The sequence below is a fragment of the Pararge aegeria genome, chromosome 19 (assembly GCF_905163445.1).
Source record: "Pararge aegeria chromosome 19, ilParAegt1.1, whole genome shotgun sequence".
Lineage (NCBI taxonomy): Eukaryota > Metazoa > Arthropoda > Insecta > Lepidoptera > Nymphalidae > Pararge > Pararge aegeria.
In genome coordinates, this window is record NC_053198.1 from 12,947,722 (window position 1) to 12,974,526 (window position 26,805).

Here is a 26,805-nt window from a genome sequence, read left to right on the forward strand (position 1 = left end):
TCGTAAAAATATTGAATACTATCCAATGTATATATTATGGTATCACTGCGAAGTGCGCTCCAAAAGAAAAAATGTAAAAAACCTTTTTTCTGTTTGGATTCTGCGCGCGCATGTCTAGTTCACTCGCATAAATTTTCGAAGTTATTCTGTGAAGTGAATAATGGCTTCGATTACAGTTTCGAAGCCCGCCGAAGTAAACGGCGACTGTCCGCGCTTAAATAAAAATTATAAAATGGAAAATAACAAAGTGACTGTAGTCCTGGGTGCTCAGTGGGGTGATGAAGGAAAAGGAAAAGTGGTGGACCTCCTCGCCATAAACTCTGACATCGTGTGCCGCTGTCAGGTTAGATTTTATAAAAATAAATACATAGTTTCTCGTAATTTTAAAATGAAAATTATAACATAGTATCTTTAAAACAAGCAATGAATATTATACGTTATTGCTATGGTTGTTTATTAGAAACAATATTTGAGGTTATAATATACGCTGGTGTTTTCAATTATTGCTCTTGTTGAAAAACAATTATGCCGCCTTGACAACTACTATTACTAGCGTCCCATTTAAATTTCAAGTTCACTTTTTGTAAAAACTATAATTGGCGGCGGGCCAAATTGTTTGAAAATACGCCGATCTGTTTTTGTATAAACGTGATGTTTTGTTGAGCGAACTTGCTTAGCTGATAATAGCATAATAGCGGTAATGAAACAATGTGTAGACTGTAGAGCTATTCTTCGGTTACGTAATGATTACGCGCATTTCCCGCGTATAGTGCATTTTTTAATCATGTGACTGATTGATTTGCTAAGAGTAGCGTAAAGCGTGTAAAGCTCGGCACACACTAGCGCATTGCTCACTGGACAATTAATTAAAAAAATTTCAGCAGTCAAACGTAAAGTTTTTTTTAAATCTAGAAAATTTATTGTTCAGGGTTTTTACGAATGAACTGGTCAGTCCGCCAAATTTCAATCTGGCTTAAAAACACATATTCATTATATTCATTCTTATTCTTTGAGAAAATAATTATCCTGTTTTGTTTTGAACACTTTTTCATTTAAAATTTCCTAGGTAGACTTTTCCTGATAATAATAAGATAAATAAAGAAAAAAGCGGATGAGTGAGGCCTGATTTTGTGAGACATGTAAAACATAAGGTTCGAGTAGGCACCTCATAGAGGTGGACAAGATGGATAGGGAGGGACAAGGTCATGGAAAGGGGATGTTGGTGAGGGCTACATAAACAAAAGTTCATCTTCTTCATTTTTAGCTTACTGCTCTTAAGAAGAGGAACTGATACTAAATATCAAATATACATACAAGTAAAAAAAATATAAAAGATGATTATTTAACAATTCAAAATATTATAATTTATGTTTTATTTGTTTTATGCAACAACAAATGTAGTGTGTAGTGTGTATTCACCCTACATAGTTATTGTGTATAATGACAGAATAACTGTGGATTACTGCCAAGGTCTGGGACATTTATTGTCACACTCACCTAAGTGAATATATTGATATAATATTACTATATTTTAAATAAATATATAAATGCAGCTGCCTTTTGGTGCTAAATATATTCATACTTTATATACTTTACCATTTAACAGATTTAGATTATATTCTGTATTGGCGTAACCAGCCCGCAACGCCAGATTTTGCTTTATTTTATTTAAACAATAAACTTACATCATTAAATTTTTAATTTAAGTCTCATAATATATATAATCATTTATTTCTCTCCGTATTCATTCTCTTCTATTCTCTTCTCGAACGGGTGAAGATCATTATCTACACCCATGTACACCCAACAATAGAATATCATCGGCAAAGTGCTTTAAAATATGAAATAATAACTTCTAATAGTACGTAGATTGTAGTCACTCTTAAAATAAAATATTCCATTATTTAGACAACATTTTTGAACTACAAACAAACATATTAATAAATTAAACAAAAGACAAATATAACACAAGCATTTTCCCATGACGATGTCATCATACAATGCATTTTCCTCTATTCTACATATCCTGACTCACCAACTCTCTCCAACTGCTTCAGCGTAATAAAAAATCAAATCTTGTATTAAGGAGTTTGATGTTTTCCATATTCGAAAGTAGCCTTTGTTACTTTCGCCCTTTTAAATAACTCTATGGTAAAAGTCTAGTAGATTGCTTGCTTAGATAGCTTAGATAAAGAACAAACAAATAATTGGGCTATCAAACACAAAAGATTTTTCAAATACAACTGCTACTATCAGAGTTTAGCATGTTAAAATGGAAAAACTGCTATTAAAATCCCTTCAGAATACCAATCTGAATATGGGTGTGGTAACAAATTTTTATATAAGGGTAGGCACATACCCTTGGGTATGTGCCTACCCTTATATAAAAATTTGTTTAACTCCAACATATGTATGCAAAAGATAAAACAGTTGTTTAACGTAGTAGTGACATATTATCAAAATCAAAACATACATAATGTTATATAGATTAATAAATCATGATGGAGTCATTACTTAGTGTTTCTTGATAAAACTGCTTTGTACCAGCGTTAATTTCTGTTAATATCTGCTCTTGATTAGTCACAAAACTTGAACTATGACCACACTGGGTGTAACTAATACGCACAGACTATAGAGGAATAAAACATACTAAATCACACTAAGATATCATATTTCACATAATTGTGAAACTTTGTGGAAGATGTTAGAATTCAATCGTCCTGACAATATTATAAATCATGTATATATATATATATAAATAAATAATATATATAAATCATGTATATACAATATATATTTTTTTAAAAGAATTTTTTATAAATTATCATCATGCTACCCCTGATTGGGTGTTCCTTTTCTGGGATAAATATAATCCCATTTCCATCTCCTGGGTGCAAGCTATATGCCAAACTCATGAAAAAACAAACAAACGATCAAACTTTATTATTTAAAAAATGGAGTCTGTCAAATAGGCTTTTAAAGTATAGTAGTATTTAAATTAACACAATTCATCATCTTATTGAATGTGAGGTGAAGGTGAATTCACAATCTATACTAATATGATATAATATGTCTGTTTGTTTGCATAAGTACTGCACAGACTGCATAATTACTGCATCAATTTTAATGTAATATTTTGGCTTAGAGATGGGCATAGGACTTTTAATGGCATCTGCTAAACAGATCCATGGGATTTAAAAGAATATCCAGCCTCACTCGATCGCCTCGACGGTTCCCGCGGGATTTAATAGAAAAGAACTGAAACGAAGCGATAGGTCTATAGTTAAATAAATATTCTACGAAAATACACACATCGCCATCTAGTCCCAATATAAGGGTAGCTTGTGTTATATGTAGCTGATGAATATTTTAATGAATATATTACACATAAACACTTAAAAAAATATATATAGTTGCAAAAAATATATATTAGCTTGTGTTATGGGTATTAAGAGGACTGTTGAATATTTCTTATAAATACACAAACATTTTCCAGTTGTGGGAATCGAACCTACCGCCTTGGACTCGGAGAGCCTGGTCGCTGCCCACTGCACCAACCGGCTGTCAAAGTTTAATGACTCACATGCATAAATATAACTAAGTGTCTGTACAATACTTATTTACACAAAATATATGTATATACACTACAAAGCGTAGACGGATATCAGACATGAGTCATTGTTTTACTCTGGATAACTTCCAGGGTCTCGATGTGTTTATAAAACATCTTGAGGAAACTTGCATGCCTGAGAGTTCTACATAACGTACTCAAGGGCGTGTGTAGTCTACCACTCTACAATAGGCTAGCGTGGGAGACTACGGCCTAAAGCCTTCTCATTTAGAGGGGAGACCCGTGCCCAGTGGGTCGGTAATGGGTTGATGACGATGATTAAATGAAATAAATTAACTTTCAGTAATTGACAATTCAGTCAGAGTCTAATCAAGGTAAGTTTGATGAGGTATTGCAGTTCCTACTCCCTTTTTCATCTACTAACTGCTAAGCTATAGAAGTGGTGATAGACTTGGGGTGGACCGATTTATGTGCGCTTTAAGAAATGATATATCACTTGCTTTCACAATAAAAGAAATCTGCACGCTTGCGATGTCTCCTGAGATACTTTTAGAGAAATTCGTTTACAAAGTTGTCATAAAAAGATGTAACGCAGTGACAACTTAACCATCTGCTGTGTTTAAATTTAAAGTTAAATGGGATCACGGAGTACAGTTTAGCCCTTAACTGCAATCTCACCTAGTGGTGAGTGATGATGATGTCTAAGATAGTAGCGTCATCGCACTGGAACACTAAATCGCTTAGAGGCACGTCATTGTCTTTAGGGTAGTAAGTGGCCTCCCAGACCAGACCAGACCAGAGATAATTCAGAAATAGTAAATTCCTCAATTGTGCCATTCGTGTTCCTCAATTCCTTCCTGCCGGAAATCGAACCCGGTACCTCCGACTTAAATTCACAGCGCCGATTCTTACCGCTTCGCCAGAAAATGTGACAACTTATAGTTGAACCGGAAACTGCGTAACAAGATCATTACTAAACCTATTGTTTATAAAACCTCGTGACAAATAGAAAGAAATTAAGATATTATTTATTTAGCTCATAACAAACGCCAACTAGCCGAGGCTAAAGTCACGAATAGGCATCCGCCGAAACTACGGGTATAAGCCGTACAGAGCATGCAAGGCTGTCGGAAAATACAGAAACTTATTGCTAAATGCTTATTACAAGTACCACTCCTAATACTAATAAATGATAGTATTTAGATGTTATCATAATAGAGACAAGATTTTACTTCGTGTGCGCCCAATTTCACTTTTTTCACCTAAGTAGCACTGGAACACACGCACGATACTATTCTGAAAACTTCCATCGAAATTGTTTCTATAATATAAAGCTGAAGAGTTTGTTTGTTTACTTAAACGCGATGATTCTCAGGATATACTGGTCCGATTAGAAAAATATTTCAGTGTTGGATAGCCAATTTATCGAGGAAGGCTATCATCACGCTAAGTCCAATAGCATAGCGCCAATGATAAATGTTTCTAAGTCAGGGATTATTTTCCCTTTTGAGAGCTTCCGCTGCGTAAACGGTTAAAGTTTTGTTACAATAATGTATCGTTACAATGACAAAGTTGTTCGCCTTTAAAAGTTGTAAAAAAAGTCCGAAACAGCATATTATTTCTATCTTTTAAGGTTGATTTATAAGCAGAAGAAGTCGCGAGTGACCGCTATTCAGCCTATAAATGACGTATATGCCCGAACATAAAAAAAAAACATTTGAATTGATAACCTCCTTTTTGAAGGAAGTCGGTTAAAACAGGCTGTAATTACAAAGTTAACAGACCGACACTTTGATTTAATTTATCTGTATAGATACATATACCTATAGAGATAAAACGCACTCGTTCTCAATTACAGAGTATGTAACATTCCCTATCAGTAATCAGATAAATTATGACGGTTTCATGAATCCTCTTACTAAAACACACAGAAACGATTTTGACTTCAGTGATATAAAGAGGATTTTAATAGGTGTTATACTACTAATCACTAAACTACACAGGACCTTTTTCGGTCTCAGTTGTTGTAGAGGTTTTCATATTTGTTTCATAGATATCTGTTCTTTTTTAACTAATCACTAACACAGTGCCAATTTCGATTTCAGTCAGGGCTCGGAACCGGTTTCAATTTCCGGTACCGGGTAAGTGATCGAACGAACCGAAATGGCTATCGTTCTTATTGAGCGAACGATTTCCTAACGTTTATTAAACCTAAATTAACCGGTTTATGCAAGACGCGCTAGTTCCTTAGACAAATACTTAGCCTAGTTCGTACCGCGATCTTTGAAAAGAGCTAGAATGGTATAAATGATTTATCTTTTTAAATAGATTTGTGTCATTTCTTTTAAATCAATATGTTTAAATAAATAAAGCATAATTTTAGGACTTAAAATTACTTAGGTACCCCATGTCGACACTTTTGGCCAATTCCAAAGAAAAACCAGCAATTTAAGAAAAATTTTTGTACATGGAATAACTTTTGACCATTAAAACGTCCTGTTGCTTCAGATTCTAAAGAAAATGAAATTAAAGTTTGTAAAACCGGTTAACTTCAATCGATTGAATGTAATTAAATAAAAACCGGTTCGGTTGCTAAAAAACGATTCCAAAACCTTAACTGATACGATTCCGATACTAGGCTTAATGACCGAAACCGGTTTGAAATTTTTTCCGGTTACCGAGCCCTGATTTCAGTTTTGAAGATTTTCAAGGGCTCTTTTAACGAAACATTCAAACAAACAGGTCCTATTTCAATTAAAGTGGTAGTAGACGAATTTTGTAATAAGGTTCTAAGCTTCTTTGGACCTTGGGAAATGGGCCAAAAGATGCAGGCCAAGAGAGGTCTTGGGTTTGATCCCTGGGTACGACCAATTAATAAATAATATTGGGTTTTCCTATCAAAAAAATCTTATTAAGTAGTACTACCAGCCCGGAGTTTGGGAATTGGTGGTGAGCCATGCCCGTGTCTCTGCGAGCACGTTAAGCTGTCGGTGCTGCGCCTGATCTCTTTCTCTCAATCCTTTCGGAGCTCCCGTCCCATCGAACGATGAGAGTGAGAGAATAGAGAGTGCAGTAGTTGGAAAATCTCTTTGGGAGATAGACCTCCGTGGCCGAAATTGGTCAGGCAAACTGTGTGTGGTAGAGACTAACTCTTTCATAACTTTTAGTAGTTAAAAAAAAAGTATCACATGTTTTCGTATGAAATTATCTTCCTTAATAAATGAAAGTAACTGGCCACTTCTCCCCGTCTTATAAATCAATTTTATTTTCGTTTAAATTTTAATCAGGCCGATTTCGCCATCTTTAATTATAATAAGTAGCACGAGGAGAAAAATAATTGTACCAGCCAACAAAAAGTGCGATATCAAATGAACAGCTCCAGCCTTGATGTTAGACATCTGTGATCTGTTTACGATTTCTCCGCGCCTTTGTTGTAGTAATGGACAGACAGTTGCGACACCACGCGAAAATATAGTGGACTAGCGGTTTCTTGCGACTTTGTCCGCGTACAGCGTAATAAGTCTAATAAGTTTCCCATATAAACAAACTTCCTTTATTATTTTCGATATTCCCAGATCTATTAAGTCGCCTGCCCGGGCTATTACTTCGTTTGCTAGGCTAAGGGCAAGATTGTGATATTATATATCCCTTAACCTTATTTAAGGATCTGACTCAAGTCTGTGGTGTGCAAAAGGTTTTAGACCAGGGTAGGCATAATTCTGAAACTTGGCACAAAATGGAAAAACACTTTGCGAGTGTTATAATTTTTTGGGGTAGGCAGTGCTTTTGTGCATGTATTAAGTGCACGCTGCAGATCGAGTAGTATTAGTAGCTTTATTAGTGGCTTTTTGTAAAAGTAGAAGAACCCGTCCGGAGAAGTAGTACTGCCATGCTTATGTCCGCAGCCAGCTGCCAGCCGCTGTTATTACGGGCACAGGGCGAGACGTTGTATGACAACGTGAACCTTGCATGACCTGCGAAGTATCACTCTGTTTTTTGGCATGAGATGGGCTGTTATTGCCTAACTGCTGGCCCCGGAATTCCTAGTATGAAAAGTCCACGCTGTTTTAATGTTTATGAAATACTTAAACACATTATAGGCCGATTGGCGCAGTGCCTAGCGAACCTGCTTTCTGAGTCTCAAGGCTATGGGTTCGATTACCACAACTGCAAAATATTTGTGTGATGAACATGAATGTTTTTTCAATTTCTGGGTGTTTATCTGTTAGTACCCATAACACAGGCTACGCTTACTTTGGGGCTAGATGGCGATGTATTGTCGTAGTATATTTATTTAGTTATTTATTGCCCCATGCCCATCGCTCCCGCTTGTTATCCCAAGATCGTGATAATAAACGGATCCGACAGTAATGGAATGGACTACTCCAATCCTAACTCCGGGCTCCTAAAACATGGGAAGCCAAATTCAAAGTTACAACCTTCTTAAATATGATCTGCACGGCTAGCATAAGCAGGAGACAATGTTCTCCCCGGGGAAATGATAAAAATTTGCCTTCTCCTGCAGCTTAATCAACTCTCAGAGCATTGGCACACAAGTTGATATAACATCAAAATAATATGTGATAATAATAAACGAGACCAAACTTCTCCTTTTCCCTGTTCCCCTGCTTTAGACACGTTTATAAGATCCACCATTACTGACCACAATAAAGGATGAAGGTATCATCGCATTAGACCAACGAGATAGTTCCCATAGGTAGTTGATTGATGATTCTTTTGTTTATTCCAGGGCGGTAACAACGCTGGTCACACTGTCGTGGTGGACGGCAAGGAGTTCGACTTCCATCTGCTGCCCAGCGGCATCATCAACTCAAAATGCACATCTGTGATAGGTAAATAATAAATCATCAGTATCCTATACGATATTGCGAGCTCTGCACTCGAGATTGTAGACGAGTACATATAGGTACCTAGGACACACGATCCAGTTAGGTAGGTCTAATTTTGAGAAAGAGGTGAACCGCCGAATCCAACTTGGATGGGCAGCGTTCGGGAAACTTCGAGACATCTTTTCGTCCAAAATCCCTCAGTGCCTGAAGACCAAAGTCTTCGAACAGTGCGTATTGCCCGTGATGACTTACGGATCCGACACGTGGTCGCTTATGTATATATGTTCAGATTTATATTTAAGGCCTTAGTCCACCGCGCTGGCCCAGTGCAGATTGGTGGACTCCACACATCTTTTGAGACCATTATGATTATGGAGAACTCTCAGTCATGCATTTTTCCTGACGATGTTTTCGTTTACCGTTGAAGCAACTAATATTTCATACATAACTTCGAAAAAGTTAAAGGTGCGTGCTAAGATTCAAACTCTGCCGGCGCCCCCCGAAAGTGAAGTCGAAGTCGTACCCACTGGAATTCATGATTAATAAAATAATAGAAAAAGTAGTGCTTCAAATAGAAGAAACGGAGTATCTTATTCTAAGTAAGACTAATTTATTATGTATTCTATGTTTATACTGAACTCAAAGCAGATCTTCAGTAATGTAACTACTCTCTAAGCACGTTTCCCAAACGGTGAACTTTCCGAATTTATAGCCAGGTTGCTTTCAGCCAATTGGGGCTGGAAGCAGCGGCGTGCATGCCGTGTATGCACAGAGTATGCACTAAGCGGGCAGATTAAATAAAATGAAAAAAAAACTCTCGTACGAGTTATAATAAGCCTCCCTCTACATTTTATGACTCGTGCAGGAGATTTTCTTTACTTTATATCATCTGCATACCCTCTATGCACGCCACTGGCTGGAAGAACCTTGGCCGTTAATTCAGAAAGCGTGATTAGCCCCAGTAGGTCGTGCCTGTCGTGCATCGGTACCTAAAAAATTGACGACAGATGTTGTTGGAACATTTCCTCCGGCCCGCTGCAATTACATTAACATCGTTTTCATTGCTATTAGCATTCCATTTTTATATCTTTCACGATCTTTGACGCGGTACCGCGTACGACCGGTAGAGACCGGTACGAAATCCAAGATCATCCAACCTACCGACGACTGTAGTTTTGGGTATTTCCAACAGGAATGTTGCGCAATGCTCTGAATAGCCGTCAACCGCTTCAAAAAGGCAGAGAGGGTTATGAATTTGACATGCCTTTTTTTGCAATTTTCATTATTAATAAAAAAAATGCAATAATATCTATAAGTATTATTATTCTCCCATTTATATGAGGGGTTGTAAGGTGATAACCGGTTGGACAACCGGACCGGTTAACATTCCAACTAGTAGAGTTGTTGGAATGTTAACTAAACGATCACGAGACTCTGAGTTCGATTCTCGGATCGAGTAAAAATTTAAACTAAAGGACGGCTACCAGCCTGAAGTTTGAAAAATGGTACTCATGTCCTCAAAGTCAAAGTCAAATCAAAGTCAAGTGGCACTTTTGATTTGTTGATTACATACAAAATATGTACATAGTAGTGAGTAGTGATGGCGATAACTACATTCGTAAACCTAAAACTAAAGCTACGAGGGTTCCAAACGCACCGTGGTCTAAGAAGAATCCCTTCTAAATGAATTATACGTATTTTATGTAGTCTAGTATATATTTCACTGCAAGTTTATTTTCGCTTCGAACATCAAATTATTGAATCATATTTTCTCTTAAATTTTCTTTATCATTATATATTTATGTGAGCATAAGATCTTAAACACACGAAGGATTTGATGAAATCGTTGTTATAAGTGTGATGGTTTAGTGTGCAGTTGCCCTCGACTTGGTCTGCAAGTTGCAGGTTGCTGCAGGTGACCCCTAGATGTTTTCCTTCACCGTTAAAGCGAGTGATATTTAATTTCTTAGAAAGCACTTAAAAGCGGCTAAAACTGGCTTTAACAAGGGAATAGGTGAGGGATAACATCGTGATCGTCATGGAAACCTGAGAGTTCTCCATAAAGCTATCACAGGCGTGTAAAGTACCAATCCGCACAAGGCCTACCCCTTTTTTATTCTGTGAAGACCTGTGTCCTGCAACGGGACGGTAATGATGATAGTCATCATATCAACCCATTACCGGCCCACTACTTTAGTGGTCTTCTCCCATGAGAGGGGGTCAAGGCCGTAGTCCACCACGCTGGCCCAGTGCGGTTGGTGGACTTCAATGACGATGCTAGTAAATGACGATAGCAACAGTACGAAATTAAATATAAAGGTACCGCGACAGATAACGAATTATTGTTATAACAAAACCACAAAATTCAGCTAATGACTAAGATTCAGATAATCGCGAGCATCGATCAAAACTCGCGACCCTGATTTGCGACGTTTCATTTTCATTGTGATATTAGAATTGCCGACAAATCGCAAATATTCATGCCAATTTTGGTCTTAGTTTTCAATGTCACGCGATTGTTGCGGTATTTTTACATTATTATTATTTACAGTTAAAACTATCCAAATGTTTATTCTGACATTGTGGATTCTTATATGAATTTGTTGGAAGTAACTTCGAATGTCACGCTAGGCTGCTAGCATGAAAAATATCATCGGGCAATAAATAGTTTTTTATTAGTAGTAAAATAATATATATTATTTTAATATTCCATTTAAATCGTTGTCTAACATTGTATTGTCAGTTTGTTAGAATTAAATAAATATATATACTACGACATTACACACACCGCCATCTAGCCCCAAAGTAAGCGTAGCTTGTGTTATGGGTACTAAGATAGCTGTTGAATATTTCTATGAATATTAAAAACAGAATTACTTATAATATACAGATAAACACCCAGACACTGAAAAACATTAATGTTCATCACACAAACATATTCCAGTTGTGGGAATCGAACCCACGGCAACGACTTAGAAAGCAGGTTCGCTGCCCACTGCGCCAGTCGGCCGTCGCCAATTATTTTATCTAATAATATCTAATAATAATATATTATATAATAAGCGGCGATAGCCTAGTGGTTAGGACATCGGCTTCACATTCAAGGTGCTGAGTTTGAATCCCAGCATGCACCTCTAACATTTCTAAGTTATGTGTGTTTTAAGCAATTAATATATCGCTCGCTTCAACGGCGAAAGAAAACATGGTGACGAAACCTGCATGCCTGAGAGTTCTCTATAATATTCTCAAAGGCATGTGGACCAAACTGGGCCTAAAGCCTTCTCATTTTGGGAGGATTGCCCTGTAGTGGATTGGTAATGGGTAATATAATGAATGAATGAATATACATATACAATAGCACAATAAGGTAGGTCTCTTCCAGGCAACCAAAGGCACACGGGAAAATTCTATAGGAAATTGGTAGGTGATAAAAAATATATATATAAAAGTAAAATAATATGATTTAGCTACATGAACATAAAATAAACATATAGCATAGTAGGTACATGAAAAACAACAAAGACATATATATACAAAACATGATATTATAAATTCGAAAGTGTATCTCAGAAAAACAAACTGTATTCACGGGATTTAAAAAAAAACAGTTCATACGGGCAACAGTTTCATATACCTAGTTACTTTTATCTCTCAGGCAATGGAGTGGTGATACATCTCCCGGGGCTGTTCGAGGAGTTGAAAAAAAACGAGCTGAAGGGAATGGAGGGTTGGCAGCAGAGGCTCATCATATCCGACCGGGCGCATCTTGTCTTCGATATACATCAGCAGGTAAGTTTTCCCAAGCTGATTTCGTATTCAGTAACGTTGCTGACAGTTGCTAACCGATGTTGACACAATATATAATTTATGAGTGTAAAACTTGCGCTGTCAATTTATGCGTTTTTGTGTGTTGTTTTATTACACCCCTAAAGGGTTTCTGCGCGACATCGCACCGGAACACTAAATCGCTTAGCAGGACGTCTTTGTCGGTACATAGCCACGGCCAAAGCCTTCCACCAATACCTCCCCCGGCCGGGAATCGAATATGAAATATGAATATGAATTTACAGAAATAGCATGACTTATGATTTTTTTTGTATGAAATAAATTAATACTTAATTTTGCAAAAGCATAGAGCAAAACTTGTTAGTTTTAAAGATAGGAACTACAAGGCCGAGAGTTGTCTGGTAATTTTTATTAAAGCCTGCATAGTATTAGTTTACCCTCAGAACGCGAATCCGCTTACCATTTGCCAGTTTTTTTATACCTACTATAATGGTCTATGAACAAAACTTTATTTCAGGTCGACGGTCTTCAAGAAGCCGAAAAGGGAAAGAACTCCTTGGGAACAACAAAGAAAGGCATTGGTCCGACATACTCCTCAAAAGCCACGAGAAACGGCATTAGAATTGGCGATCTACTCGGCGACTTCAATATATTTGAGGAAAAGTAAGTAAATTATAAATAAATAATTAAAATAAATAAAAATAACTACGACAATAGTTGTATTATCGTAGTCCAGCCCCAAAGTAAACCTAGCTTGTGTTATGGGTGCTAAGATGACTGATGAATATTTTCATGAATAATTTACATAAAAACTTATAAAATACAGATAAACGCCCAGACACTGAAAAACATTCATGTTTCTCACACAAACAAACATTAATGTGATTGTTTTTCAGTGCTGGGTGTTTATCTGTTTATCATAAGTATTTATGTGTATTCTATTCATAAAAATATTCAACAGCTATCTTAGTACCAATAACACAAGCTACACTTACTTTGGGGCTAGATGGCGATATGTGTGTTGTCGTAGTCTATTATTTAATTAATTTATTTTATTTATAAAGTACAATCCGTAAAAGTCATCTTACTCCGGATTAACGACCTCTCTATAGGTCACATCAACAGTTTTACGATTAGGTATAGACAACATGACGTGCGCTGTCAGTTGTGTTTTGTTACTAATGAACGGATAATTGTTTTGATTTTAAATTAAAAAAAAATATTGAATTTTAATACTTATTATCCTATTTCGGACTAACAGGAATCAAAAATAATGAAGATCGGTCCATCCGTTCTCAAGTTATAAATGGTGTTACTAACACGACTTTGTTTTATAAATAAAGATAATATATTTTGTTTGAATGTATCCTATGGGCTTCTCCAGGATGCAATCTATTTCATAGTGATCTGTGCAAATTTTGAGCCCAAATAGCTAACAACAGATTAAGTAAAAAAACAGACAAACATACACACTTTCGCGTTTATAAAATTAAGTATGGATGTCCCACAGATTCAGAACCTTAGCAGCGAACTACGAACGCATGTTCCCATCCCTCGAGGTTGAGATCGACAGCGAGCTGGTGAGGTATCGCGAATACGCTGACAAGATACGCCCTTTAGTGCGCGACACTGTTGCGTATCTGCACACGGAGATTGAGGACGGGAAGAAAGTATTAGTCGAGGGAGCCAATGCCGCCATGCTGGATATTGACTTCGGTGAGACAATTGAATAGTACTTTTATGTACTTTCGTGGAAGTACGTAAATAAATAAATAATGTAGACACGGACAGTTACTAAACTAATCTTAAAAACTACTCATACTAAAAATATCCAGTTGGTACAAGTTATAAAAATTAACACCCTCGACTTATATACGTTTCAAACAAAAAAAAACAAAATCATACAAAAACGCGGGGGTTAAACCAACCAGCCCACCGACTTATACCATCTGGAGATTTTTCTCAATGTTATAGAATCTGCCAGTTTAGTGCTTATCCTGTATGCTCGCCACTGAGTTCATCTTACTAAACAATTATTAATTATATATGTGCTTTCAGGTACATACCCTTACGTGACGTCGTCCAACTGCAGTATCGGCGGTGTATGCACGGGTCTCGGCCTACCCCCCAAACTGATAGGGGAGGTTCTGGGAGTCGTTAAAGCATACACCACGAGAGTCGGCGATGGACCCTTCCCTACAGAGTTACATGATGTAAGTAATTTATGGGATCAACAGCAAAACAATAAAAAGCATAAAATTATAGGAGCTTTTTTTTTCTACGAGATCGCACCCCGGCACGCATCTCTTACTTATCTTACTTATGTGCGTTTGAAGTAATTAAATATTAATTGCTTTAACGGTGAAGAGTTTCATCGTGAGGAAACCTGCGTGCCTGAGAGTTATCCACAATGTTCTCAAAGGCCTGTGTACTACGGCCTAAGCCCTTTTCAATATATATTTATTTATTTATACTCTTTATTTGTACACCACTCAGAAAAATGATGATGCATACCGATTTTATTTTTTCAGGAAACTGGTCGATTACTCCAAGACCGCGGCCACGAGGTGGGGGTTACCACGAAGCGCGTGCGACGCTGCGGATGGCTCGATCTAGTCGTCGTGCGCTATACTGCAATGGTCAACGGATATACATCGTAAGTTTATCCATTTCTTGAAATAATACGTTTTTCTGCTTGTCCCCGGGAGGCTTCAGCCGTGGATAGACCACCGTTCCCACAAAAATACTAATAATTATATAGCATACAGTATAAGCCAACAATATAAAGGAAATTGACACAGAAGCCAAATTAAGGTTGCATAAAACGCTTTTTAAGAATATTGGAAAGAAGCATTTTTTGGCGTTACTTTGCGGAAATCCATAATATATTATGAAAATTATGCTTAAAGTCAAAGTCAAAAATATCTTTATTCAAGTAGGCCCATGGTGGCACTTTTGATGCGTACATAAGAATTACACGGTAGTGCGATAACCACATTCGTAAACTTAAAACTAAAGCTACGAGGGTTCCAAACGCGTCCTGGTCTAAGAAGAAGCCTACAACAAACTTAGCCGTGTGTTTTTTTTTTGTTATCACCATCTCACAATGTCATTTTAAATTATTAGAAGAGCAACCTGGTTAGAGCAATAATATACACTCAAGCTTTTTTATTGATTACGTAGTCCTTTATACTATAATAGGACTTTTCTATAAGCTTACGTTTAATACAAACTTTGAACTTTTTAAGAGACATTTCCAAGCTGTCAGTTGGTAGTTTATTGTAGAATTGTATGCAATTTCCTTTAAACGAATTATGAATTTTATGTAACCTAGTATATTGCATTGTAAGTTTATTCTTAATTCTAATGTATTATTGCAGTCACATTTTTTCTTAAATTTAGAAATGTTTTTATGAACATACATTAAATTTTCAAATATGTACTGACTATACACTGTCATTATTTTAAAATCTTTAAATTTAAATTTAATTACTATACTCCGCGAACAGCAGGAGAATCTGTATGGTGTAATATCCTCGGCAATGTACCCTCTACGCACGTTTCGCTCCGAAACCGGAGCATCCTCAGGAGATGTTGACTTTACAATTAATAATTGTTAAGTCGAGAAGAGAGTTTAAGAAGTCTCGTGAAAATCGGTAGTTACTGTGCACGCCTAGTTTGAAGGGGAATATATAAGCCAACAATTTAAAGGAAATTGGCACAAGCCAAAAGAAAACCATAAACCAGATACATAAAACGCTTTTTAAGAAGTCTCTTGATTTTATCCCTAACCTTTAAAGGCGCCAAATTTTATAATAAATTACCTATACAAAACGTAAACTCATTCAATGTATTCAAAACTATATTAGCTTATTATATATTAAGTAATAATACCAATAAATTTAAAGACGATTACATTGAATGAGTAGATAATAGTTGAATTGAATTCTGGCTGGTCTAATGGCAAAGTGTAATATAAAAAAATATTATTAGTATATAGTGTAATATAAATAATTTATTATAGAAAATTAAGTTTCCTACGTAAGTGACTAAGGTCTTAAAATGTAGTGTGTGTGTGTTAGGTGAGAGTTCCATAGTCACCACTCCACTTAAAGTCCTCTTAGTCGGCAATGCGACTCATTTATGCACGTCATAAGGCCGCTCGCGATAAAACCTTTGCAAGCTAAAATGTGTTCTTCTTTTATTTCTTTACTATATTATTTGTACTTTTTATATAATTATTAATTGCTGAAACAAGCAGATAGCCCACCATAACGGTGAAGATAATCATCGTGAGGAAATTTGTCAGCCTGAGAGTTATCCACAATGTTATTTTTTTTATTTATTGTACACCACTCACAAAAACGAGAAAAAAAAGACAAAACATATGAAGAGTCACACACAACAACACAGTATAAAAGTATAAGAAGGAGACCTGGTGGTCCGGTGATGGTTTTATATATGATGTGATGATGATGCATACCGATTTTATTTTTTCAGGAAACTTATATTATTTGTACTTATTATATAATTATTAATTGCTGGAACAAGCAGATAGCCTGGCAAGTGGTAAAACATTGCCTCTAAACAGAGTAACACTTTCCAGGACATGTAAGGAACACATCCTGGAAATTGTTGCCCTGTATCCATGAACCGGAGGCGTAGGTGTTTAGCCACATGTGCCTGTAATTACACCGGCAGCCACGCCCTGTCAGGACCGGAACACAGCATTGGGACAATGCTTATGCAATTAGCGGCAGAAACATGGTAGTACTTCCCCGGACGAGCTCTGTCGCAAAAAGCTCTACAACTACGTGCAATAAAGTTTAAAAGAGAGAGTCAAGATAAAATCTTTTTAAAAAATTTCGCCTCATTCTACGTTATAGAAATAAACGTATTTAATATATTGAAAGTTTTATTGTAACGCATTATCTAGTTTAAAAAAGTTTATTTCAATATCACAAAAAAAAAAATTCTACATAATTAGAGAAATCGACATTTTTATTTGCATGGCATGGCATGGCAACTTATACAAATTTATATTAAATGTTGTTTTGAAAAATTAAAATGTTGAGTATAGCTAACTTCAGGGTGTCGGCATCGTAAAAATTTACTCTCATCATTTGATGAAATAATAAAATAATAAATGAACGCTTCATAGTTGATCAATGATTACTACTTTTTTGATTACAGGTTATGTCTAACGAAGCTGGACATTTTGGACACGTTGAAAGAAATCAAAGTCGGCGTGGCGTACAAATCGAACGGAAAGAAAATTAACTACTTCCCCTCGTCGATGCCGGAACTTAGCAATGTTGAGGTATGCATGGTGACCATGTGTATTATTTCATATTATTTAAATAGGATACATACCAAGCGGTGATAGCCTAGTGATTAGACCCTTTGCCTTCCTTTTGGGGGCACCAAGTTCAATCGTAACGTATGAAAATGTAAAAAAAAAAATATTTTCATACATTTTTATCTTACGTCAATTGGACGCATAGCCTCCAATCTTCTAGCCCACTTTGGACCACGCGTAAAATCATTTAAGAGCGGCCAAAAAGTTTGGAGACTACTGTTCTCGAATAAACAGCTGTGTTAGACTGATTTCACCTTCAATGGATTAAGTGAAATTAAATAAGAACCGGTTTCTCTGTTTAACCTGTTAAAAAACTAAACCGAAAACTTAACCGAAATGATTCCAATACCGGGGTTAATGACCGAAACCGGCTTAAATTTTTTTCGGTTTCCGAGCCCTGAATGAAAATACCAATTCGCAGGTGGAGTACATAACACTACCGGGCTGGGCCTGCAGTACGGAGCACGTGCGCGAGATGGGCAACCTGCCAGCCGCCGCGCGGGACTACGTCAAACTCATCGAGGACTTCCTGCAAGTGCCGGGTAAATATTATTGACCAATCTGGCTCAGCGGTGAGCGCTGTGGTCTTAAGTGGCAGAAGCACTTTGAGAATTTATAATTTCAGAATTTACACTGGTCTGGTCCTGTGTGAGGCTTAGACCGTGGCCGTGACCGTGGTATAACCTTACCGAAAGAGTTGCGCCGCTAAGCGATTTCGTGTTCCGATACGTTGTCGCGTAGAAACCGATAAGGTTTATGGGTTTAATATAAATTCCTTACCCCCTTTAAAATTTTGCCCGTTACCCCGACCCCGCTTTCTGAGTTGAAAAATTTTTGTTGGTTGTACGTGTTTTTCAGTGTCTAGTTGTTAACAAGTATTTATGTGGATTTTATTCATAAAAAAATGTATCAGCTATTTATAGTATCCATAACACAAGCTATGCTTACATTGGGGCTTAAACGGCGATGTGTGTATTGTCGTTGTAATTTATTATTATTATCGGCAACTGATTACTGCATTAACTTTTACCAGCAGGTGAGATTGCAGTCAATGGCTAATTAGTAGTGGATTGGGAATTAAAAAAATGTATAAATGACATGCTGTTGCTCACATGAATCCCAAAATGTCATAATGCAAGCCGTATCTGCCTACCTTACTCATAGAAGTAAACTCCCGTAAATTCGTCCGAAGTCACATTTTTTTACTGTCCTATATTTATTATTCAATTCTCTTTATAGTGAAATGACAACTTTTGTAAAGATTTATTGACTATGCCTAAAAAGTCGATTGAAAGTCACATCTTACTTTTTAAATTTTATTTTCGACATTTAATGCATTATTAAGAGAGCGAGTTAGAAGGTGGAATTAACGAAAATGAGAATTATCCAAAATATTATTTTTTTCTTTATATAGTAATAATTGATGGGCACACAGCACATGGCCCACCTAATGTTAGGTGCGAACCATTGCCTATAAAAATTAAAAGAGCAAAATTCGCATGGAGGGCATGGAAGTATCACATACTATAAAGTGCCACCCTGTATCCTTCAACTGAAGGCGTAGGTGTTAAGCCTCATGTGCCTATTATTGCACTCGCAACCACACCCTTTACTGACCAACCCACCCTACAAGCTACCCTACTCAGTGGCGTTCATAGAGGGTATAAAAAACTTAAGAATAGGCATTGTAAGAGTTATAAAAAGCCTACGCTTAAGTATTTATAACTCGTACTGGAGATTTTCTTCAATTTTTATCATCTGCATACCCTGTGCATACCCTCTATGCCACGACACTGCTACCATTGTTACTCTGGTACCTAAAAGTTACCGAACGAGCTCCGTCACAAAAAACTCTGCTGCTTCTGCATAACTCTAACTATATATATAACTTAAATATAATACTAAACACCAGCATATAACTTTTTTTTTTGTTCTAGTGAAATACATCGGCGTGGGTCAAGGTCGCGAATCCATCATCAGTGCGAATTAACGCCCGACGTTCGAAGTTGTTAGTGAAATGTATGTTATATTCTAATTGTACGCTAAATATATGTAGGGACGGCTAATACTATGGGGCCTCGACTATATCTGAAGCACGTAAGCTACACTCCCTGTAATATAAATATAGCAACTTCTAGAAGTGGCTTAGCATTCAAACTCCAGTGTCACGTTAAATACTGTTATATTATGTCATTTTATATTGTACTTTTGATAGTATTTAATTAACGGAGACAATTTGCTTCGTTGCTATCAAAATAACTGTTCAGAATTATGTCAGGTCACCTTTAGCGCAGTTTAAGTATACTTCAGAAATAGTCGATACATCCCCATGTTTTATACAATCGTCAATTTCCCGACTAAAGGGATAATATGCAAATAGTTATTAAGGGTTGTTAAAGTTGATCGCACATTTAACAGCACCGGCCGTATTTTTCATTACTTTATAAGTGAATCAAATTCATCTTTACTGTCTTCGAGAGAGAGAGAGAGATTCATTGTTTATGCGATGACGGTTTGACAAAGATGTAAATCCTGGAAGCTTGGCAAAACTTTGATTCTGGTTTGCGTTGTTGTCGAACGATGCCGCATCGAATATGCCCATCCGCATATCATCGTTTAGTAGCGCAATTAAGATTACCAAAACTTTCAATACACACAAATAACTTACGTACTAACTTTGAAGTTGAATCATGGCGGTTTATGCTGGTACAGACCGTAAATATCTGGAATGCCTTCCAGCTTCCATTTTCCCCGGTACCTACAATATGAGTACCTTCAAATCAAGAGTGAATAGGCATCTTCTAGGCAAGCGCGCTCGGCCTTAGGCTGCATCATCAATTACCATCAGGTGTGATTGCAGTTAAGCGATTTATATGCATAAAAAAAAAGCCCGCGGCCCCGCTGAGACCACTGTTGTTTATTGTCACTGTTGATCATCGTGTTGTATATTGCATCGCACTATTTATTTACAATTTATTCGAAACTCGAAAGCAACAAACGAAAGTATACAAATCTCGTCGTATATTCGTATATATGTGCTGATCAACTTTATTTATATGTAATAACAACAACGACCCGTATATGCACGCCGATATGCTATATGCTAGCAACAGTATTTTTACCCGACTTCACCAGGAGGGTAATTTTTTAACATAATACCTATGAGTATGTATAGAGACAATGTTGTTGCATTGTATTATTTTATACACCTAAAACATTGTAGGCAATACAATTTATAAGGCGTCACCTCCACGCGCGAACTTACCGCGATATTTTGTCGGGATAACTCAATTGTGGGATTGATATATATATACAACGTGTAACGGAATAACGAAATACTGTGGAAGGGTGCATAAGTATATTTAATAAGGAATTACCCTGTAAAATCAAAAGAAGCATATTTATTTTCCATACAAACTAATTCAAAACATTCTTACTGTAAACAGTAATGACAACCATAGGGTTGTCATTACTGTTGTCATTACTGACGATAGAAGACCGACACGTGCATAGTACGTAATAAAGTTGCAGGAGTCACTTGATTTTACTATTGCATGTGACGTTAGGGCTGATTCTGATTTCTTTCAGTAAAAACTATGGCAATGGTTTTCTCAAAAACTATTAGCGTTTCGGTTTCACAGATAAGTCTCAGAGACAATATTTAGTATACGTACATATAATGTAAGGCATTAGAGGCCTCTGAAGTATTATTTCGGTTTTCATTTACACGTTGAATATAAGATTGCCACGTGATTGAAATAGATGAGAGCCATTCAATCCGCTTTGGAGCAGCGTAAATGGTTAAAACTCTAATCCCTCTCTCCGATAAGAGAAAATCCCAGCTCTTGAGACATTAATAAGGTTGTGATAATAATTTTATTACCTCTCTCATAAGAGATTGGGATCCAGCTCTGCACCAACACAGGTTGGGTCATGTACTTACTACAATTTTTGGTTAACAATATAAACCGACACAGATCTATCTATCTTGTAATAAGGCCCGCTTCAGCGGATGCACTTCGACCCTCCAGGATCTTTTGTGCTCAAAAACTAATACAGAATAAACTTTTGTTTTATCGCTGAGTAATTAAAGTTGTTAAGAGAGATGCTATTACCGCTTTATATTCGCTCGTGAAGGTGGCGCTTATGGGCCTTGTCCAGTCTCCGCTGTTTATAAAAAGTTTAACGCTATAAAAACATAAATATATATATACAGCTTTTGATAATTTTTTGTGCAACTATACAGTTATCATGTTAATGTTCTAATGGTATTTATTATACATAAATGTTATGATAATAAAATAAAACTGGTGCAATATTTAATCGACGTTATCACTCAAAAAATTTTGTATTCTTCAATTTGAACGAAATTACTTTAACTGAAATCAAAAACAATTCTTTCGTACATTAACCCCCGTATCTAATAAAAAAAACTTAAGATGGCAGATTGAATTTGGTAGTGCAATCTTTTCCTACTCTACCCTGTAGATGGTAGTCTGAATGGTGTCCTTTATGTAACTCGTTATAATTGTAATCAAAATATTTATTATTTTTCCAAATACATTAATCAAAAGATAGTTTGTGTAATAACTTATAAGAAACTAATATCACAAAATATTATTTGTCTGTTTGGTTGTTGTAGAAGAAGCATAGCTTAGTATAAGAAGAAGAGAAAACTGCCCGAATATAGAAAATGTGTAATTAATAAAACGTGTTATTTAAGGCCATACCCATGTTCTGCTATACATAAACTAAATGCAATCTGTCATCTGGAGGTTTTTTTCTTAGATTGATTAATAACATAGGGCGTAAAGGTGCAGGGGTAAAAGATTATTACATTTTTAATACATGGTAGTCAAAGAGATTTCTAAAGTTGTATTTTAACATATTTTTGACTAAAAAGTAATGAAACAAACGTTGATTTTCCATTACAGAATCCTTGTTTTATCCCCGTATGTTTCACAGAAAAAAATTGTTTTAATATTGAATTATATTTTAATAATTATAATAGTGACTGGCATGGTCCCTGTTACATAAGCCAATTTCAGATGCTGAAATTGTATTAAGTACTAGCAAACACGTATAAAAAATTTTAGCATCGGCAGGTTGGACTGTGGTTAAAATTTCAAATGACTTTAGTTTGAATACTGCTGATTTTGCAGTTCTGATATTTATTTAAATAAATATTCACCATTATGTTTTGTGAAGTGCCTGTAATAAATTTTTATTTTATTTTTCATACCCCCCATTGTCTAGGATATGTAAATTTAATAGACACCTAAAAGTGTCCATAGTTAAATAATTTTACAATATTATAAAAACATAATAAATATAATTAAAATCTTTATCAGCCCATTAACGTTCCATTGCTGAGCAACCGCTTCGTCTCTCATAGGAGAGATGTTTGTGTTGCATAGAACCACCACGCTGCTTCAATGTTAGTTGGTGGGCATTATTAACATTTTATGATAATTAAGTTTTGCCAACCTACATTTGAACATCAGGTAAGTTAGACAGCGGGCAAGTTACGAGAATTCAAACATTTCATTAATCCGTGATTCTGTGTGAAATTACAGTGGAATGTATTGAGGCGCCGAGTAACTGGAGCCGAAATAATTAAACTGCGCTCATAACTCTTAAAGCAATAGGGTCGAAAATTCTTTGCACTTGTTACGAATTTAGTTTTATACCGAGCAAATTATGTTTCCGAGAAGATATTCTTCTCCAACATAAAATGAAGAAATACAATATATTATATTAAATTTCGATCTTTTCGGACGATTTCAGTAGATATATAAATTTCAGAATCGATGTTTTGATATCGATGCGAAGACTTTAATGCCATAATGTTAGGACAAAATTAGTTTATATACAGCACATATATGGCACAAACAGACAACTCTAGAAAATCATCTTTGTGTTCACTTACCAATATTATATTTGTGTTTAACAAGTCACGTTCTTCACCATTTGACGCCGTGCGTGTTCAGTCAAATCCTCAAATCTTAGTACAATGTATGCGCAGTAAAAAATTATGTATAAACAAATTTAAATAAATTTAGAAAAGGCGACCGAGATCGTGCTATCTCTTTCGCACATACGGGTGTTCTACTGAGCAAGCTGGACTTCGCCCGCCTTTTATGAATCTATTCTTTATTGGCGCGGTTTATACCAACACTCGATGGAGCTCTAACGATCTTCTCAAAAGTCCACTGTTTGCCCACGCATCTCCAATTTAAACAACACTGACTCCATAAAGCTTATTTAAATGCTATGCAACGCGATAATTCTGTTTGGCATTAGAGGTGTCCATGCGGGGAACATTTAAGACAATGTGGACTTTAAAACAATATGGAATAAATTCCATTTTCTATCGAAATTATAACCGACGTTCGATTAGGACACAATACACATCTTATCATGTTCGTTGTGTCTGTTTCTGACCCTAGAAAATACTGAGATTTGATAAGACTCAACATGTGTTGCGCGCATTGTAAATGTGTTTCCGGCCTTATTCAGCCTATGCTGAAATGTTATTTATAAATTTATGTTTATTTCATAAAAAACAATGTAAACGATATTAAAACCGTTATATACAATGCGTATATATATTTTAATTGTATAATTTTATTAATCAATGATGAATATTTTATTTTAAAATAAATCATTTTTATATTTAATATCGATAAATGTTATTTTTTAATTACATTATTTTTTTTTTTAATTCTTCATATCCGATTGCGGAAGGTTAAGTTTTTCTTTGCTATCTATATCTTGATGTTACAAGTTAGGGAGCTCGCTCAAGGCACCTTTTTTCATCGATTTAGTAGGGGGGTTCTTCAAAAAAAATTTTACTCTCGCGTACCGAATTTCACCTTTTTTTGACAGTAAAGCTCAGAAAGTAAAATTAAAAGATTTTTGACAGTATTATGGAGCATAGTCGTTATTTGAATTTAAACCGCACCGCACCGCGCGAAAGTGAAATTGTATTGTGTGTGCTAGCTCTTAAAGAACAAATTAGGCGATAAAAATAATAACCTCAAGTTACTTTAGCAAAGTATTAGATGGATACGTTATGACGTCAAAACATAACCAATGTGGCGAATTTGTTCCGAACCTTTCGTGACGTAGTCTGCTAACATACGAACTTAATTATGGTTTTAGGACATTTTTTATTTCTTATTTTGATTAATAATTTCGAATTAATTGTACTTATTAAAACTTACTGTTGGCTGTACCAAAATTCTTTGGCGTGTGTTTTATGTGATATCTGTAATTTTTAATGTAAATACTTTACGGTTATTATTATGCCAATAAATAATGTTTTATTCTTTTACGTGTATGCATTTCTTTTACCTTTTGTAACTATTAAGGCTTTTGAGTCATTCCCTGATTCTACATGCTTATTATAATTTATCATAAACATTCTCATCCGTAGCCTAAAATGGTGGTTAAGCTCAACAGGGCCGTATGATTCGAAGTTGAAAATTCTATTGAGATGCAGATAGTGTCAAAAAAAAATTGATTGCTCTTTATCAAAAATATATATTTCCTAAAACTTATGTACTTCATATATTTATTAAACAACGCGTAAATGGAAACCTAAATATTACTCCACATGCTTTAGAGGTATATTATTTACTGTCTCTAAGACTTATCTATGAAACCGAAACGCTAATAGTTTTTGAGTAGACCCACTGCCAATTTTACTAAAACAAATCAGATATAGCCCTAACATCACATGCAAAATTAAAATCCTATGACTTGTCACTTTAGTAGGTAAGCTTCGTATAACGAAAGTAATATGGGCGTGTCGGTCTTTTATCTTCAATAGGGTTGTAAAATAAATATAATTCTTGACTTAATATTTTTACAGGGCTGGGCAATTCCTTATAATATAGTTATGCGCCCTTCGACAGTATTTCTTAACTCGGTTACACGTTGTATAGGTAACGCTCTCGCGGATTTGAGAAAAAAATAGCCTTTGTTAGCCATAGATACAGCGCTAAACCGATCTTGCTGAAATTGTATGTTTCGACATAACATTTTGCGTTTTAGAGACTGAAGAATCTTTTACCTTACGAAAAACAATCGGGCCCGCTGGATTTTTTTTTAATCTATAAATGCGAAGGTAGTAGCCGTCAACAGCATGTTAATTTATATAACGAAACTTTCACCTTGCTGTGTTGCAGACTGTAGTGCAGTTCAGACTACTACGTTTGAACCTAGAATCAGTGTGAATAGAAGGCATTAATTTAAACGCAGCTTTATCTATGAAGTCTTTATAGACTAACAGGTTATTTTTAAGAGGGTTGATAAAATGAAAATACAGATAAAGTACACTACATTTATACATATGTATTTGTTTTACTTATCGACAGTTAATATCATATCCATTAATGGCACCCAAACCATATTTATTAAAAATACAATTTTAAACAATTATGTTACAAGTAAAAAGATGTAAACTTTTTTCCTTTGTTCTAAGGTTGACTTATAGGGTGACGTGAGCAGATAGTAGGTGTTAGTGACGTTGACAGCGTATTCCATTACAAAAATCCATTTTTGTGTAGGAAAAGACGGAACAAAAAGGACTCTATGACGTATTTTTTCAAAGAACAAATTGAAACCACCTTGATTCTCGCATCTTTGTCATCCTTTTTTTATTCAGTGTAGTTTCCGCTATTTAAAAATAACCTTTTGGATTGGTCGTAAGTATATAGCTAGTAGCTAATATAATATTTTCAAACGGATCAGTTGTGAATAGCAAACTGAATAAAAATTCAAGTTTAAAAAAAAAAAAATTAATTGCAAAGTTTTTTGAAAATCTCTAAATATAATTAATTATTTATAGTTTTTTTGACGATTGCGGAATTCTATAATATTCAACGACAAGTTTATATTGACATGTCTAAATTATTCTATTTAACAAATGAAATTATTTATTAAATGTGAAAGTGATATTAATTAATTTTAAATACAATATAAAATGAAATCGTGTATATTAAATGAAATGGAGCAGTCCCAGGGACATTTTACCCTTTCATCAATAAATAAAAGTAATTGATTTACTTCAATCGCGCGTAAGGTTACACGCATACACTTTTTTACAATAATAAGAATACACATTTTGTCTTAAATCTATTTAGTTTATCTTTTGTGATATTTTATCTTAATAGGTAAATCGAGTATCGGGATACCTATCAAAATAGTCACTTAACAGTAGATGTCCACCCTCG

General features: G+C 35.5%; 1 protein-coding gene across 1 annotated transcript; it reads left to right on the plus strand.

Moving 5' to 3' along the window:
• The first annotated feature begins 74 nt into the window (after positions 1-74).
• LOC120631882 (adenylosuccinate synthetase) lies at positions 75-24,902 on the plus strand. The gene is made up of 10 exons (XM_039901545.1): positions 75-343; positions 8,322-8,424; positions 12,077-12,210; positions 12,725-12,870; positions 13,718-13,923; positions 14,266-14,420; positions 14,739-14,863; positions 17,401-17,527; positions 17,988-18,108; positions 19,504-24,902. The coding sequence occupies exons 1-10, from the start codon at positions 161-163 to the stop codon at positions 19,554-19,556; spliced, it is 1,353 nt and encodes a 450-aa protein (XP_039757479.1). The 5' UTR covers positions 75-160; the 3' UTR covers positions 19,557-24,902.
• Positions 24,903-26,805: the final 1,903 nt, after the last annotated feature.